Source organism: Myotis lucifugus, unplaced genomic scaffold, assembly GCF_000147115.1.
Source record: "Myotis lucifugus unplaced genomic scaffold, Myoluc2.0 scaffold_265, whole genome shotgun sequence".
Lineage (NCBI taxonomy): Eukaryota > Metazoa > Chordata > Mammalia > Chiroptera > Vespertilionidae > Myotis > Myotis lucifugus.
This window is the reverse complement of record NW_005871313.1, coordinates 1,679,485-1,695,296: the sequence shown is the minus strand read 5'-3', so window position 1 is coordinate 1,695,296 and position 15,812 is coordinate 1,679,485. Positions and strand designations below refer to the sequence as shown.

The following is a 15,812-nucleotide window of genomic DNA, read 5'->3' as shown; positions in this document are numbered from 1 at the left end:
AAAATATATTTTATTGATTTTTTACAGAGAGGAAGGGAGAGAGATAGAGAGTTAGAAACATCGATGAGAGAGAAACATCGATCAGCTGCCTCCTGCACATCCTCCCACTGGGGATGTGCCCACAACCAAGGTACATGCCCTTGACCGGAATCGAACCCGGGACCCTTCAGTCCGCAGGCCGACGCTCTATCCACTGAGCCAAACCGACTTCGGCTCATAAACAGGTTTTATGTGTGTTTTTTAATCCTCACCCAAAGATATGTTTTTACTAATTTTTTTTTTAAGAGAGAGAGAAACATTGATGGGCCCCGGCCAGGAATTGAACCCACAACACCTAGGTGTAGGGGGACAATGCTCAAACCTACTTAACCACGCAGCCAGGGCTCATAATCAGGTTTTAAGTAAGATACTGCTCTAAGCACTGTCTACATAGCTGTTTGCTCATCTCTCAAACTAGATGATGTCTAATGTCTCTTTCAGGACTAACATTCTGTAAACTCTATGGTCAACAGAAAAATCCAGTAACTAACATCTGTTGATTGCAGCATGTATGTGCCAAGAATCATGTTAAACATTCTATGTTACCCAGTGAAACACTGTGCAAAATATTTCACCTAACTCAGTAAAATAAGTACTGTATGACTCTAATTGTACCCATGAGGAAAAGGGACCAAGAGAAATAAAATAGATCACTCAGATTAAAAAACTGGTAGAGCCAGGTCTCCCACCCAGACTACCTGAATCAAACGGCTCTACTCTGAAACTTTATGCTGGTACATCTGTCATTGTGCCTTTTCTGAGACTTACAGAAGATCAGAAGACAAAAGGCAGGCAAGAAAGAGAACGTATCCAGATTTCATGAGGATAAAACAGTGAGAGGACCTTTTCAGAGGATTTGCTTTGTGGAATCAATACATGTGGTTGCCTAGGAACACTGTGATTGATTAATTCAACTGGAATCCATCCAGATTGAAATGAAGCATTTCATCCCTGTCATGAGCAATGTGATATGGGCTTCAGGAAGGTAGAAAAACTGGACTATATTAGTGACAGTAACAGGAGAAAGAGGGCCAAGCTTGATGAGTAACGTAGACATGCCCAGGCTAAAACAATTCACGCCATCTCTTTGGGAATATGCAGGACTCACTGTGACTCAGCCAGATCACTCCTAGGCTGTATTAACTGGAGTACTGTAAGTGGTAGATGGGTAAGGAGTTGAGATAAAGAATATAAAAATGAAAATCACCTGCAACCCCCTAGCCGGTTTGACTCAGTGGATAGAGCATCGGCCTGTGGACTCAAGGATCCTGGGTTTGATTCCTGGTCAAGGGCACATGCCCAGGGTTGTGGGCTTGATCCCCAGTAGGGGGAATGCAGGAGGCAGCCAATCCATGATTCTCTCTCATCATTGATGTTTCTCTCTCTCTCTTCCTCTCCCTTCTTCTCTCTGAATTCAATATATATAGAAAGAAAATCACCTGTGACAACTAAATAATGCCAGGAGATTTTCACTTAGAAACAGACTGCCTTACTAGGTTTTCTGTTACCAGATGTTACAGGAAACAACTAAAGATACAGTCAACCCTCTATATCCTCCGTCGTCTGCAACCATGGATTCAACCAACCATGGATGGAAAACATCTGGGAAAAAAAGTTATACCATTGCTGACCCTGGTACTAAGTAGTGAGGCCTAAAATGGTTGTGTCTGGACTGAACATGTACAGCCTTTTTTTCCTTGTCATTATTCACTAAGCAATACAGTATAACAACTACTTATTTAGCATTTACAGCAAGCATGTCAAACTCGCGGCCAGCGGGCCACATGCCTCATTGATTTACAGGGTATTATTAGGTATTATAAGTGACCTAGAGCTGAATTGAAGTACACAAGAGGAAATGCATGGGTTATATACAACTACTATGCCATTTTATATAAGGAGCTTGAGCATCTGTGGGTTTTGGTATCAATAGGGGTTCTTGGGACCAATCCTTTTGGATACTGAGGGACTATCATATATCATGAAGGTAAGTGGCCCATGAAGCTATCTGAATGCACTTTAGCCAGGAAGAGTGTGTCAGGAAAGGAAAATAAAAACATAGTAATCCATTCTGAATAAAACGAAGGATAGTGGAGAACAGGCTTATGCAACTTTCCAGGGAGTCAGCCAGTCACATGAAGGCAGAAGCTTGGCCCAACTTCAGGGACCCAGAATAGAAGGGGGGAAATGGAAACAATTGAGCTTGTAAACACGTGCCTAATTGAAGGGCAGAAGAAAAGGAGCTGGGGTTTCTGGACCTCTGCATAATAAAGAAGCAATATAGAAGTGTTATAAGAATGGACTACAGGGTGCAGGCAGGAAGGAAAGAAAACAAAGTTAGGTTACTTAGAAAAAAGAGAGGGAGAAGGGGGGTCGGGGGGCAGATAACTACTCAATTTTAGAGATCCCAAGATGATCTACCAAAAGGAGCCAAACAGAACAGAAAAAAAGAATCTACAACAACAACAACAAAAAAGGAAAGAAATGAAGGACAAATTGGGAAGTAGTTTGGGGGTGGAGATGTATGTAGAGAGGTGGGTAGGTAGGAAAAAAAAGATGGTTTAAAAGGAGCACTCTAAATATTTATAGCTACAATGTGAAACAAAGTAGAAATTCATAAGGAGAGACAAAGTAGAAATTCATAATACAAATAAGGTTAAGATAGAAAGGGTTATGCATAATCTATGGGTGCTAAGGGAAGAGAAACTAGAAAGAAGGAAGAGAAATGAAGAAATAATATGTGACATACATTGAGATGTCACCGAATACAGCTTTTCTTTTCCTTTTATTGGGAAGGTTGGTCAAATAAAAACGTATTAGAGATGACTGAAAAATGATGTTACTAACTTGTAAGCAGCACATAAATATGCAAGTCCCTACTATGTGCAAGGCCCTGACAGATACAATCATAAAATAAGGTCAAATCTTTGGAGAGTATACACATCCTATGAAAACCTAAAAGCTAATTAAGACAACATTTAAAACACACAAAGTCCCATATACAAGATATTAACCTGAGGAAAGAAAGGCCTTGTTTACATTAAAATCATTTTCAAACTCATAAAATCTAGTCATAGTGATTGATTAGACAAATTATTATAATTGGGCCTTTTCTACCATTAGCTAGTATCTTTTCAACCCAATTACAGGTGTCTCTCTAGTCCACTAATCAAACCAAAAAATTTATTTGCATTTACCTGGAAATATGCCGACATAAAAGTGTTATCCACAACCAAAATAATGTCTCCATGTTTATGGACAGTATGTGCACAGGCTTCAATGTCAATCATCTTCAAGCTAGGGTTTGTGGGGGTTTCAATCCAAACAAGCTAAAACAATTCAGTAAATGATAATAGTTTATCAAAAACACTGTACAGACATACATCCCATATATTGTAACCATCTGGGAGGCTATATGAGAAGAGCTGGATGATGAAGTTGAAAGGTTCAAATCTGAATCCTAGCCCACATAAATTTCTGAGAGGTCATGGCTAAGTAACTTGCCCTTTGTACCCCTCAAATTCTTCATCTGTATAATGGGGCTGGTAATATTTACCTGACAGAGTTGTTGTAAAAATCAAATGAGATAATATACATATAAGCAGAAAAGTACTCAAGGTAATGATTGTAATTATTTTCCATAAAAAAAGAGAATGTATTCCAGAGACATAATTCAGTGTCTGGAAATTTTATTCTTAAGGATAACATAGATTGTCTAAAGTTACATCCTAGAATTTTCATTAAAGAGAACTAGCTCTATGATGCAAAAAAAAAATCCTTAATGTTAAGTTAAATAATTCCAGATGCACTAGAAATTATAAATTAAGAACCCAGGACTTGAAGAGTATGGGTTTTAGAGTGAAGAAGAAAGCAACACACACACACAACAGAAAACCTGGCTACAACTCTGTGGGAACCACGCTGCTCTGAAAAGCTCACTTAAGAAAGAGACCGTATCATATACATATCTGTATATTCCAAAATCTAGTACAATTCAGGGACATAGTTGATGCTTGATAGTTATTTATTTAAGACCAAAGAAAAGAATTCTATTTGTTAAACAAGGTACCGCTGTATTGAATGACATTATCTACTGATTTCTTTTTAAGAGTTAACATTTCTTTTTTTATTACTTACATAAATGGACAAAAACTCTTGAGTTTTACTGTAGGAAAGATAAGATAATTAAGTAATGTATATTCTATGAGAATTGATTTTAAAGAATCTATAAAAATTATTCCACTCATTACAAAAATTAAAGTAAAAATAAGTAAATAAATACAAAGTAGGTTTACCTGCAAAAAAATCTACTTCAAATCATGAGGCAAATATTTTGGGGTGGAGGAGGAAATGGATTGATTCAAGTCAGTAAAGAGACAGTACATAAAGCTCTGTTGACAAGAATTAATATACTCACGATTTGCTTTCTTTCCTTAGACTCAGACTAGCTATTTTAATAAGTATCTTTTCTCCCAAGCAAGATAAAAAAAAAATTATTCTTTTGAAAATAAACCTTAATAACTCAAAGTTCACCATGGTGTTAATCTTCAAAGTATTTGTGTGAGAAAATAGTTTCATTTTTTAGCAGTCACTGCAACATAATCTTGGGTACAATTCAAACCTTTTAATCAGTAACAGAAAGTTGGAAGGGGTTGACTTATAAAAGACACTGGTCCTTCTTTTACCCATGCAGAATTTAAATGAGGTCCCAAGAAAAAATAGCACATATGCCATTCACTTCAGCACAAAACACCTTCCGGTGGCATACAAGCTTCCCAGGATGGAGGCTAAAGATTGCTAGTGGCCCTTTCTCTACTTCTATTATTCTGCCAAAGTATCCCTTAGAACCCTTAAAAAACCACTTTGCTTAGAATTTGGGGGGCTTGACAAGCTTCCTTTTCTGTAATCCAATTTCTGTGATGACTTCTGTTACCAATACTAGCTTGGTAATGCAGTTAAGAATTGTGTGCTTTTGCTAACAAATGTTCTAATACCATGCTCTGGGAATTGTGCTAAGCATTTCATAAGCCTTATCTCATTTAATTCACACAACAACCTTTCTATAAAACAGGTACAATTATCCCATTTTGCACATGAAGAAATTGAGACTTTAGTTAAATAATATGCCAACTATGATACAAAATTAGAATTTGTGTACCTAGTAATTTATGTACCTAATCATTATGCTGTAATACCTAGGAGACACCAGACCTATCTTATTCTTGTTGATGGCTTCCAATGGTTTCTAATAAAATTTGTTATTCAGATTTATGTCCCCTTGTAAACAGACATGATGAAAACAAAAACATCACAGGGAAAAAAGCCAAACAAAACTGAATTACCTTGGTTTCTGGTGTAATGGCCTCCTCTAGTAATTTAGTTTTGGAACAATCAACAAAAGAAATCTTTAATCCAAATTCAGATGCAACCCGCCTGAAGTACCTGTTTGTACCTGAAGCAGAAGAGAATCAGATAAAATGGAAAGGACATTGTATTAAGAAATGTTCATTCCTTATTGGTATAACCACTTTAAAAATAAAAGGAAGCATCAGTTGCCAAGAAAAATACAACTAAGAGCAATTCTACTTTGGTTAAACAATTTGGCTATTGTGTATTGTAAAGAATATAAGACTTGGATTTTTTTTTTTTTAAGCTAGAGAGTCAAATAAAACATACTTGGTATCCACACCAAGTGGCATAAAGCAGAAAATGTTATCAAAACACACAATCTCTATTCTTCAAACATTAAGGAGCATGCTCTCTAAAACATCAGTGTCTTTTTAAACAATTTCTTCCCAGTACTCAAATCTAAAGTAAGTAAACCCATCTTGGCAACATTGTTAATATAATTCAGGACCCACTTTATTATCTTTAAATATCAGTTGACACAACACGAATGCAAGACATCACCTACCTCCATATACATCATCCATACATATAATTTGGTCTCCTGATTTTAAGAGATGGGTAATAGTCATAGTGGCTGCTAAACCTGAAGCAAAGGCCAAACCTAAAATAAAAACCAAGTTAGAGTAAACCAAAAAGTCAGACCAATAGGTTAAAAACACCTACAGCATTAACTTCATGTCCCTCTCTGATGAGAGGACGGTCATCACCACCGAGTCTCAAGAAGTCCCATGATGAATACCATCACAGAATACCCCTTTTCCATTTCAAAGATAAAATATCTATGTAATTAAAAATACATAAATCTGCTTTAATTAGATAACATTTCTCTGAAACACTTCAAGGAAATAATTTTTTTTATAAAATTCTGAGATAAAAGGACAATTGCCAATTAAATTACAGTTTGAAAATATCAGGCTCTAAAGAAATTTCAAACTTGAGGAATAGAGCTAAGCTATGATTCATTCACTATAGGGATATAACTGAGCAAATTTAACAAAGATCAAAATCACACCTGAGATCTGTCTAATAAATTTAATAAATTTTATTTTTAATTTTTTTAAAGTGAATCTCTCATAAACAAATGTGATCTCATGTTGAACAAACATAATAAAATAAAAAATAACTGGCATTGTGCACATTAAACACTATAGAAGAAAATATCCTGACAAAGTATCAATAGATCATCTTGATGATTAAAAAAAAAAAAATCACCTGTGACTGATAGAAGGGACAATCCAATTAACTTTTCAAAAAATAAAATTTAAAAAAAAATCTCCTCAGAGAAGTGTAGGTTAGGATTGCAGTTTTCTACTGCAATAATTCATATAGTTGGCTAAACTTCAAAGCATGGTTAAAAACAACCATGTTTTCTGGATCCCACTTGAAAAAAGTGTTTGACATATAAACACTCAGTCTTTATACCTCCTGCAGAAAATAATGCTCCACACACAGTACTAAATTTCAGCAATTTTGTGTTTAATTTCATCCAAAATAAAACCAACTCTCTCCCCAAAATCCCAAACAAACCCAGTAATTCACATTATTCTTTCTAATTCCTACACTCTTGCTGTGAGAAAACTCCTAAGACTGTGTTTATTCATTATTTTGCCCTCGTTTAGCATCATTTGCATAAATAATACAAAGATATTTAGTAGCAATCCACTCCCTTATGAAAATAGACACAAGATTCAAGAGCTAATTTCTAATCTCTGAGAGCACATTATCAGTGGTACCTGCTAGTGCCAATGTGCCTTGCTGCTATTCTCAGGCACAAATAATCAGGTGAATGAACCAGAATATAAGAAAGCTTATATTCTCTTACGTAGTCTTATAAAACTTAGTTAATTTTTATCTATTTATATTGACAGCTTCAGATAAAGAGTATCTACATGAATACCAAATGGAAAATTCTGCCATTTTGTCTCGATTCATATTTATTCTTACCCAATAATCATATATATGCACAGTCTACCAGCTGTGGGACCTTGGGTAAAAAATTCAATGTTTTAGTAAAATAACGGTTTTGAACTAGCTAATCCTTATTTCATTCCAATTCTACATTCTGTGCTTCTGTGATCTTCTTTATGCATGTAAGAACAGATTCCAGACTTCACAAACTTGGGATTGGAAATCACTTACTATACTTAGCCCCATCCAATGCTGCCACTGCTTTTTCCAAGCAATTCCTGGTGGGGTTTCCCGAACGGCTATATTCAAAACCCTGAAGGAAAGAAGTCAGAAATCTAAGTTTATTATCACAGTCATAACTAGACAACTCCACAACTATGGGTTCAGCCTACTGTAATACAGTTTTATTTATTTATGGCATGTCTTGCTGTAAAAAGGATAACAGTGTTGTGGTTCGAAGAGGCTCTGAAGTCAGCCAAACTGGATTAGAATTCTGTACCTACCGCTTATGAGCTACATGCCAACAGGCAAATTACTTAACGTTTCCCAGAGTCGATCTCAATAAATGGGGATAAACTACAGATATCTAGTTCATAAAACTGTTGTGATGATAAAATGAGATAATATATAAGTCCTCTCCATGGTGCCTAGCACATGCTAACTACTAGAAAACTGATTGTATTATTAGCATTATTATTATGTTAGACTTATCTTTACCCATTAATCTGGGGACATCATGAAAAGGGAATCACCTAAGCTAGGAGTAAACCAAATTCTAACATGTATTTCGTTTCCTAAGAAGTGACTGATGCAAGTTCTGTTTAGCTTCCAACAGGAAGCTATGAACAGATTCTACAAATGTTCAAGGATAAGATCTTGGCTCTAAAAAAAAAAAAGGACACATATGTAATACCCTTTGTAATACTTTTAGCAAAAAATAAAAATTATAAAAAAAAAAGATCTTGGCTCTACAAAAGAGATTCAAAAAATGAAGAGTAATTCTTGGCAAAGCAGGTCTACACAATACTTTTTAAAATTTTGTGTTATTTTATGTGTATGTCACCATACTAAATGTGTTCATCCAGTCATTTTATTTAATCCTTGTGCTCTGCTTTGAGAAAAGGAAAGCCAAATATTATAGGGAGTGTCACAACCGGAATTAAAACCTGGGATTTAAATGAAACTCTTAAAATTTCCTACCCGTCCCTCCCCACAAAGCCTTCCTCCTATAGCACATAACAAAAGACAACCACTCTTTACATATTTGTTTCTGATTCAGGAGCTCCCCGTATTAGTTATAAGTATCTATTTGTTTCTGATTCAGGAGCTCCCAGTATTAGTTATAAGTATCTATTTTAATTTGTTTTGTTGCTTTGTTTCCTTGTTTTTGACAAACTGTATACACATACTTTATAGGACTCCAGCTACTCTCATCTCTTCCCACCATCACTTAATTGATGTGACCTGCAGCTGTACTTACCAGACAGAAAAAAACTGTATTCATGTGGCAATTGCCACAGAAAGGTACCCCATGTTTCCATAAATATTCACTGAAAATTTAACTTTGGGGGTGGGGAGAAACCTATTTTCGAAGCAAATTCCTACCCCCTAGCCAAGTGATGGCGAACCTTTTGAAAAACCCTAACTTAACTCTGGTGCCGTGTCACATATAGAAATTTTTTGATATTTGCAACCATAGTAAAACAAAGATTTATATTTTTGATATTTATTTTATATATTTAAATGCCATTTAACAAAGAAAAATCAACCAAAAAAATGAGTTCGCGTGTCACCTCTGACACGCGTGTCATAGGTTCGCCATCACTGCCCTAGCCCATTCAATAGCTTTCCAAATGGAACTGAAGAATTAGATGCTTCTCATTCAGCCCGTCAAATTCTCTTTAGACCCTTAACTGATTTTTTAAAGATATAAAGTGGAGTTTATGGATTTTACCATCCCTGCTGGCTCTCTGAAAACATTAATTATTAATATCATAGCTACATGGTTAACTTTTGTGCAGAAGCTCCGGCAGCCACACGTTCACAAAACTCTGCATCAGGCACAAACCATATGCTGGAAGACAGGTTGTGTGTACACATACTGATTCCAAAATACAGTAGCTAGAAGTATCCTAAACCAACTGTAGAAATGTCCTTAGAATTCTACCTGACAAAACAACGGTTAAATCTAAAAGAATTTTCTTCAACTTACTATAGCATAACACAGTAAAGAGGTTTTTGAAGTTTAATCAAGGTTTAGGACCTACAAAGTTCATTTAACTAACTTTTTTCTGAACCTCAGACACTTTTAAGTACTCCAAGATCCATCGAGTATTCTACCAAAAGGGAAAAGGCTACATGGTTAACGAGAGGGCACTCTCATAAACCTTACATGTCATTTATCAGTGACTCTGGTCAGTTCCTTGTCTCTAAAAAGTGCATAATATCCGTCTTGCCCCCGGATCTGGTTGTTTTGAGGATCCAATGAAAAAAGTGTAAATCTGAGCACCATGAAATACCAAACTACTGAGCAATTATAATGTACCATACAGCTTAACCTACATATCAACAACTTATGTGGTAGGTACTATTATTAACCCATTTACACAGAAGCAACCTGAGGCTGGAATAGGTTAAGTAACTTTGCTCAAGGTCACCCAGATCAGAAGAGGTGGTGTCAGAACCCAAACCTAGGTCCTCTGACTACATGATCTATGCTTTTAATCACTAAACCACACTGCTTAAATGATGCAATGAGTTACATTATTGCTAGTATTATTGGAGTAGAGCACAATGTCGCTGAATGCCTAAAAGTGTGGTTCCAGAACACAGCTGGAATTCCAGCTCCTCAACTTATTAGCCCTGTGGCCTTGGACTAGTTATTTGTCCCTAAATCTCAGGGTTTTGTTGTTTTTTTTTCCCATGAGAAAAATGAGAACTTGGTTCAGACTACGGCTGTTGTCAGAATTATCTGAGACAATACATGGAATACACATGATATAACGCATGTAATTATGTATCTAGCATATAGTAAGTACTCAATAACTATTAACAATTGAATACCTCTACTGGATATGATCTTGATTCTGAGTTATAAAACCCTTAAATTTTTTTTAGCCGACTCATTATATTTTTATAATTGTTGCTGCTACAAGTAATTCAAGGAAGTTATGATCCTCAGTTTTGAACTGCACATTTACCAGAATCACATGAATTTAAGGCCAAATCTAGATGGCAAGTTGGACAAACTGTTCCTTCTAGTCCTGCTTATCAAAAGAAATATGATCACTGGACCATCCCATACAAATCTTTATGGCAAGGAGGATTACAGGTGTAGCAAACAGCCGCCCCGGCTGCCTTCCTGATGTATGTCATTTTATAAATTACTTGGGTGCCTTTTAAACTTGTCAGCCATCTCTCTCTTTCCGCCCAACCCTGGACCGCCCCAGCCAGACCCAGCTCACCGAGTGCTTGCCGGGAGCCCCCTGCTTGAACGTGGTGGACATGGAGATGGGGGCCACGACAGCCCGAGAGCTCCATTGCTCTGGTTCCTGGCCCACATGGATGGCCTGCGTGGCGAAATGCTGGAAGTTTGGCAGGAAACCGTATGGGGAGACGTCTTTTTTCTGCATGCTGAGCTGCGAAGGAAGGAGAGAGGAAAAGAGCGAGGAAGATGAAACTAGGAAACGGGTGCGTGAGGGCTGGAAAGAGACCTAGAAGAACCAGGCAAAAGGGAGCCAATAGGAAGCCAGGGACCAGCAGCCCGCACACAAAAGCCGGACTCGGCGACTCTGCGGCGGGGACTTAAGTGGCCTGGGAGGGTTTGCACGGCCCGAGGGGCGGAGCCAGCGCCACCCAATGAGCGAAAACCCTGACGCGGTCCCCGCTCCTCATTGGTTGGCAGTGGAGGCGTTGCCTGGAGCGTCGCCGGGCCCGGCCTTCCCGGTTCAGGTGGTGGTTTGCAGAGTCCGTTTTTCCACGTGGTGCTTGTCCCCGCGGGCGAAATTCCCCAGTTCGGGCTCGGGAGGAAGCTGCCTTGCTAGTTCCTGCGAGATACCCGGGCGGTTTGTGTGACCTCGGGCCAGAAGCTCGCGGGAGACTTGGAAAAAGACTGGTTTGGTGTTGAAACCCAGTAACCGGTAAACAGGCCACATAAATAGCCTCCTCTCCCTGCAGCCCTTTGCCCTCGACCTTCCGCACCTCCCCCGCCCCCAGCACCCTTTGTCCTGAGGGTGGTGCTGACGGACGCAAGCGACAGAGTGGAGATTCCTTACAAAAAACGTGGTCCAAGCTGCCAGATGTGTAGCTTGGATTCTCATTATCCGAATGACCCGGTACTTGCCATGATTGAAACGGGAGCGAAGGTCATATTTTTCTAGCAAGCTATTGTAGTGAGGGTCTCCAAGCAGAACTCTGGCAGCCTCCTAACAGCTATTCAAACTTGAGCTTTTTTCAAGCATCATTATCTTCTTTGAAATACCCAGAAAAACTCTTCCGGGTGAAAAAAAAGATAGTTTGATTTTAAACAATTTATTGGAGCCTCAAATCCTTACCAAAAAAATGCTTTCGTTGTCCCATAATTGATAGCAACATTCTTGTAGGAAAGGGGAACAGTCCCATGGCATTGTTTACCACTCACCCCGCACCCAGAGACCTACTCTCTCACAAGGATCACTCTTTTAAAACAAACAACAAAAATCTTCTTGATCCCTAAACAATACAGACCTGTCTATCCTATTGACTACTGTGACTATTTTCTAGGACTAGGGAATTTAGGAATATTTCTGTTCCTGCAAAGTCTTAGCTACAGATTTGGAACTTTATTAAGCCAATTAAGAAAGAGGAGAATCCAAAATAAACAGCTCTCAACTTATCTCAAGAGTTATGTATAACTGTACATGGGCATGTTTATCTGATATGATGCTTAGGTACCAGGAAAGTCTAACGCAGTCCTAATTAGTTTACCTCCTAATATTTGTGGACAAACTCTGAGTTGCATAAATATAGATGTCTTATTTAGTGTTATTGTGATCAAGGATTCTTTAAAATATGGCACCAATATAAATGCTCTACATTAAGCCTGTTTTACTCTCATAAATTGAGGAACCTTTATTAGGTGGTAGCTTAATATTATGTATCAAGGATTTCTAGGACTCAGCAATTTTACTTGGAGGAATTTATCCTTCAGATGTATTCCTACACGTAAGTAAAGATGAGCGAGGATGTTCTTTATACCTACTTTTGCCTTTTTTTTATAGCAAAAGAATGGAAAATAGCTCAAGTATATCCATCTATAGGAGACAGGTCAGTCATTCTGCAGAATGACCAAGAAGCAAGAAGAGATTTATATGAGCTAGTATGTTGTGATCTCTAATTTCTGAGACTTCAAAGCAATGTGGAAGCAATGTATATGTTATTCATCCACTTTTTTGGGAATATATGCAGTACCATGTTGCATTCATTTCAGACAGATATATATGGATTAATGTGCATAAAAATTCCTGTGGTGGTAGAGACCATGAACCTACAGTAGAAAAGTAATTTTGTTTATGTTTTATTTGCTTTCGTGTTCAAGTCTTATACCATGGGCATATATTACCTTCTCAGCATTAGTAATGCCAAAATCCTAATTTAAAAATTGCAATTAAGCAAGTTACTTAGCAAAAAACTTTTTAAATGAATAAAACATACTTTAAATATAGTAAATGCTATTTTGGGGTGTGTGTGTGTGCTGCTTTTTCATGTAAGCTAGCATGTAAACAACAAAGCGATTATCACAACACTAACTGAAAATGGGAAACCATCTCATTATCTGATTATGAAAATTGGAAAGATGAATGGTTATGTCCTCAATCTATGTGGAATTTTGAATTGACCCAATTTGGGCCTGTCAGATCTACCCCAATGAATAACAATATATATATAGTATATGGGAAAAGGACATTTTTGTTAGGAAGATTTAGAAAATTATTTTGTTATACTGGCTTCTATTGTAATGACACCTTTACATTAAGTGCTACAGAAATATGGTGTAATACTGAAATTATAGGCAAAATAACTTTATTTGAGGCCAATAAAACTTATGATAATATTGATACTGAAGATCCAATGTGGTGGATCTTATAATTGGAGATGGGGGTCGCTACAGCCTCAGAGGTCCATTGCTCTGGTTCCTGCATGGCAAAATGTTGGAAGCTATGCAGGAAACCTTGTGTGGAGACGTCTTTTTTCTGCATGCTGAGCTGCAAAGGAAGGAGAGAGGAAAAGAGCGAGGAAGATAAAATTAGGAAACTGGTGCGTGGGGGCTTGAAAGAGACCTAGAAGAATCAGGCAACCAAAGAACCCTTTATATGTATCATATCTATTTGAAACTTCAGAATTGGTCATCATTTCTGGGTAAATTTGGTCTTGCCATTGATTATCAGAATTAATTCAAGTAAGTTACTTTAGTTATTGAGCCTCAGTTTTTCTCAATAGAAGAGTGAAAATAACAATTCCTATTCTGTATTCGATAGTGCTACTCTAAATCTGCATATCAGTGCCCATCAGTGAACTATTTATTAAAGATCAGAAATTAAGAGTGAGAAATAGGAACTTTTATAAAATTTGACAGTAATTTTTTGTGTTTTGACTCTAATTTTATGACATTTAAAATTTTCATTTTTCTAGCTATTTGTTTTTGTTGTATTATACAAAAGTATCAGTCTTCATCAGATTGTAAATAAAACAAAGCTGGTTCTTTACCACAGATTATTTGAAATGGACAGTCAGAGATTCACTATGAAGATGGAAGTAAAGGGTCTAGTATAGTGTCTGTTGTGTAGCAAGCAACTGGTGAATGGCTATTGTTATGAACACCAGTCTTGTGATTTCTCAGTTCCTATGATAATAGAAGTAATTCCTCCTTTGGAATGCTCAAAATATAACCCCATTGGTTATATTGACCTGGTAATTGGTTAACCATGTCCAGGCCTATAAGTCCCTGTTTCTTTGAACAGCCAGTCTTAAAGCACAATAAATTAGAATCACTGACTTAATAGCAATATATTTCACTTTTCTGATTGATTATACTTTTAATTGAAGATTGATTATACTTTTAATTTTCTGATTGATTATACTTTTAATTATACTTTTAATTGTTGTTAAAAATGTATGTAAGAGCCCTGACCGGTTTGGCTCAGTGGATAGAGCGTCAGCCTGCGGACTGAAAGGTCCCAGGTTTGCTTCCGGTCAAGGGCATGTACCTTGGTTGTGGGCACATCCCCAGTGGGGGGTGTGCAGGAGACAGCTGGTCGATGTTTCTCTCTCATTGATGTTTCTGACTCTTTATCCCTCTCCCTTCCTTTCTGTGGAAAATCAATAAAATATATATATTTTTTAAAATGTATGTAAAAGACCTGGCCGGTGTCGCTAAGTGGTTAGAGCATCAGCTTGTGCACCAGAGTCGTGGGTTCAATTCCAGGTCAAAGGCACATACCTGGGTTGCAGGTCCAATCCCTGCCCCCATTTTTGGTGGGTGTGGGAGGCAACCAATCAATGTTTCACTGTCACGCCGATGTTAGTGAGGATTACAAAATAAATAGTAAAATTTTTTTAAAATGTTTGTAAGAAATACATTTTGTTACTCTTAAGTGCTTAATGAACAGTATGTATTTGAGTGAGTAAAAAGAGTATTGTAATTGAAGTAGAACAAAGAGAATTTTTAGGGCAGTGAAAATAGCCTGTATGGTGCTATAATGATGGCTATGTCATACATTTGTCCAAACCCATAGAATATAAAATAGCAAGAGTGAACCCTAATGCAAACTGTGAAATTTGGGTAAATGCAATATGTCAATGCAGGTTCACCAGTTGTAGCAGATGAGTGATGTTGATCATGGGGGAGGCTATGCCTGTGTGGGGTCAGGAGGTCTTAGGGAAATCTCTGTACCTTCCTCTTAATTTTGTGGTGAACCTAAAACTTCTCTTTTAAAAGTCTTTAAGAAGTGACATAAGCCCTGACTGGTTTGGCTCAGTGGATAGAGCATCGGGCCTCAGACTGAAGAGTCCCGGGTTCAATTCTGGTCAAGGGCATGTACCTTGGTTGCAGGCTCGACCCCCAATTGGGAGCATGCAGGAGGCAGCTCATCAATGTTTCTCTCCCAATAGATGTTTCTGACTCTCTATCCCTTTCCCTTCCTCGCTGTAAAATATCAATAAAAAATATCTTTTTTAAAAAAGTGACATAAAATGTGTTAAATGAGAAAAAAATATTGTTAACTTTTGCTGCATTTGAGATTTATGTGGTTATTAGATAATATTGTTTAAGAACTACTAGGTGTTAATGCAATCCTGTATATTGCATAAGAATATAATTTATACTATGACTAAAAAAAAGACAGGATTTATTACTAGAAATGACAAAGACCAATTATTACTTTTTGAATTGTGTTTTATTAGATAAACTAGAGGCCTGG

At 37.3% G+C, this 15,812-nt stretch overlaps 1 protein-coding gene across 1 annotated transcript in view; it reads right to left on the bottom strand.

Moving 5' to 3' along the window:
• LOC102431813 (cystathionine gamma-lyase) overlaps positions 1 to 11,146 on the bottom strand; it is a gene marked incomplete at its 3' end in the record, with an annotated part of 14,612 nt that extends 3,466 nt beyond the window's left edge. Inside the window, exons 1-5 of the mRNA XM_006099238.3 lie at positions 10,821 to 11,146; positions 7,588 to 7,669; positions 5,954 to 6,049; positions 5,382 to 5,491; positions 3,237 to 3,368 (exon numbers count right to left, since the gene is read on the bottom strand). Coding sequence (XP_006099300.1) covers positions 3,237 to 3,368; positions 5,382 to 5,491; positions 5,954 to 6,049; positions 7,588 to 7,669; positions 10,821 to 10,988 — 588 coding nt within the window. The remainder of the gene's footprint in view (positions 1 to 3,236; positions 3,369 to 5,381; positions 5,492 to 5,953; positions 6,050 to 7,587; positions 7,670 to 10,820) is intronic.
• Positions 11,147 to 15,812: the final 4,666 nt, after the last annotated feature.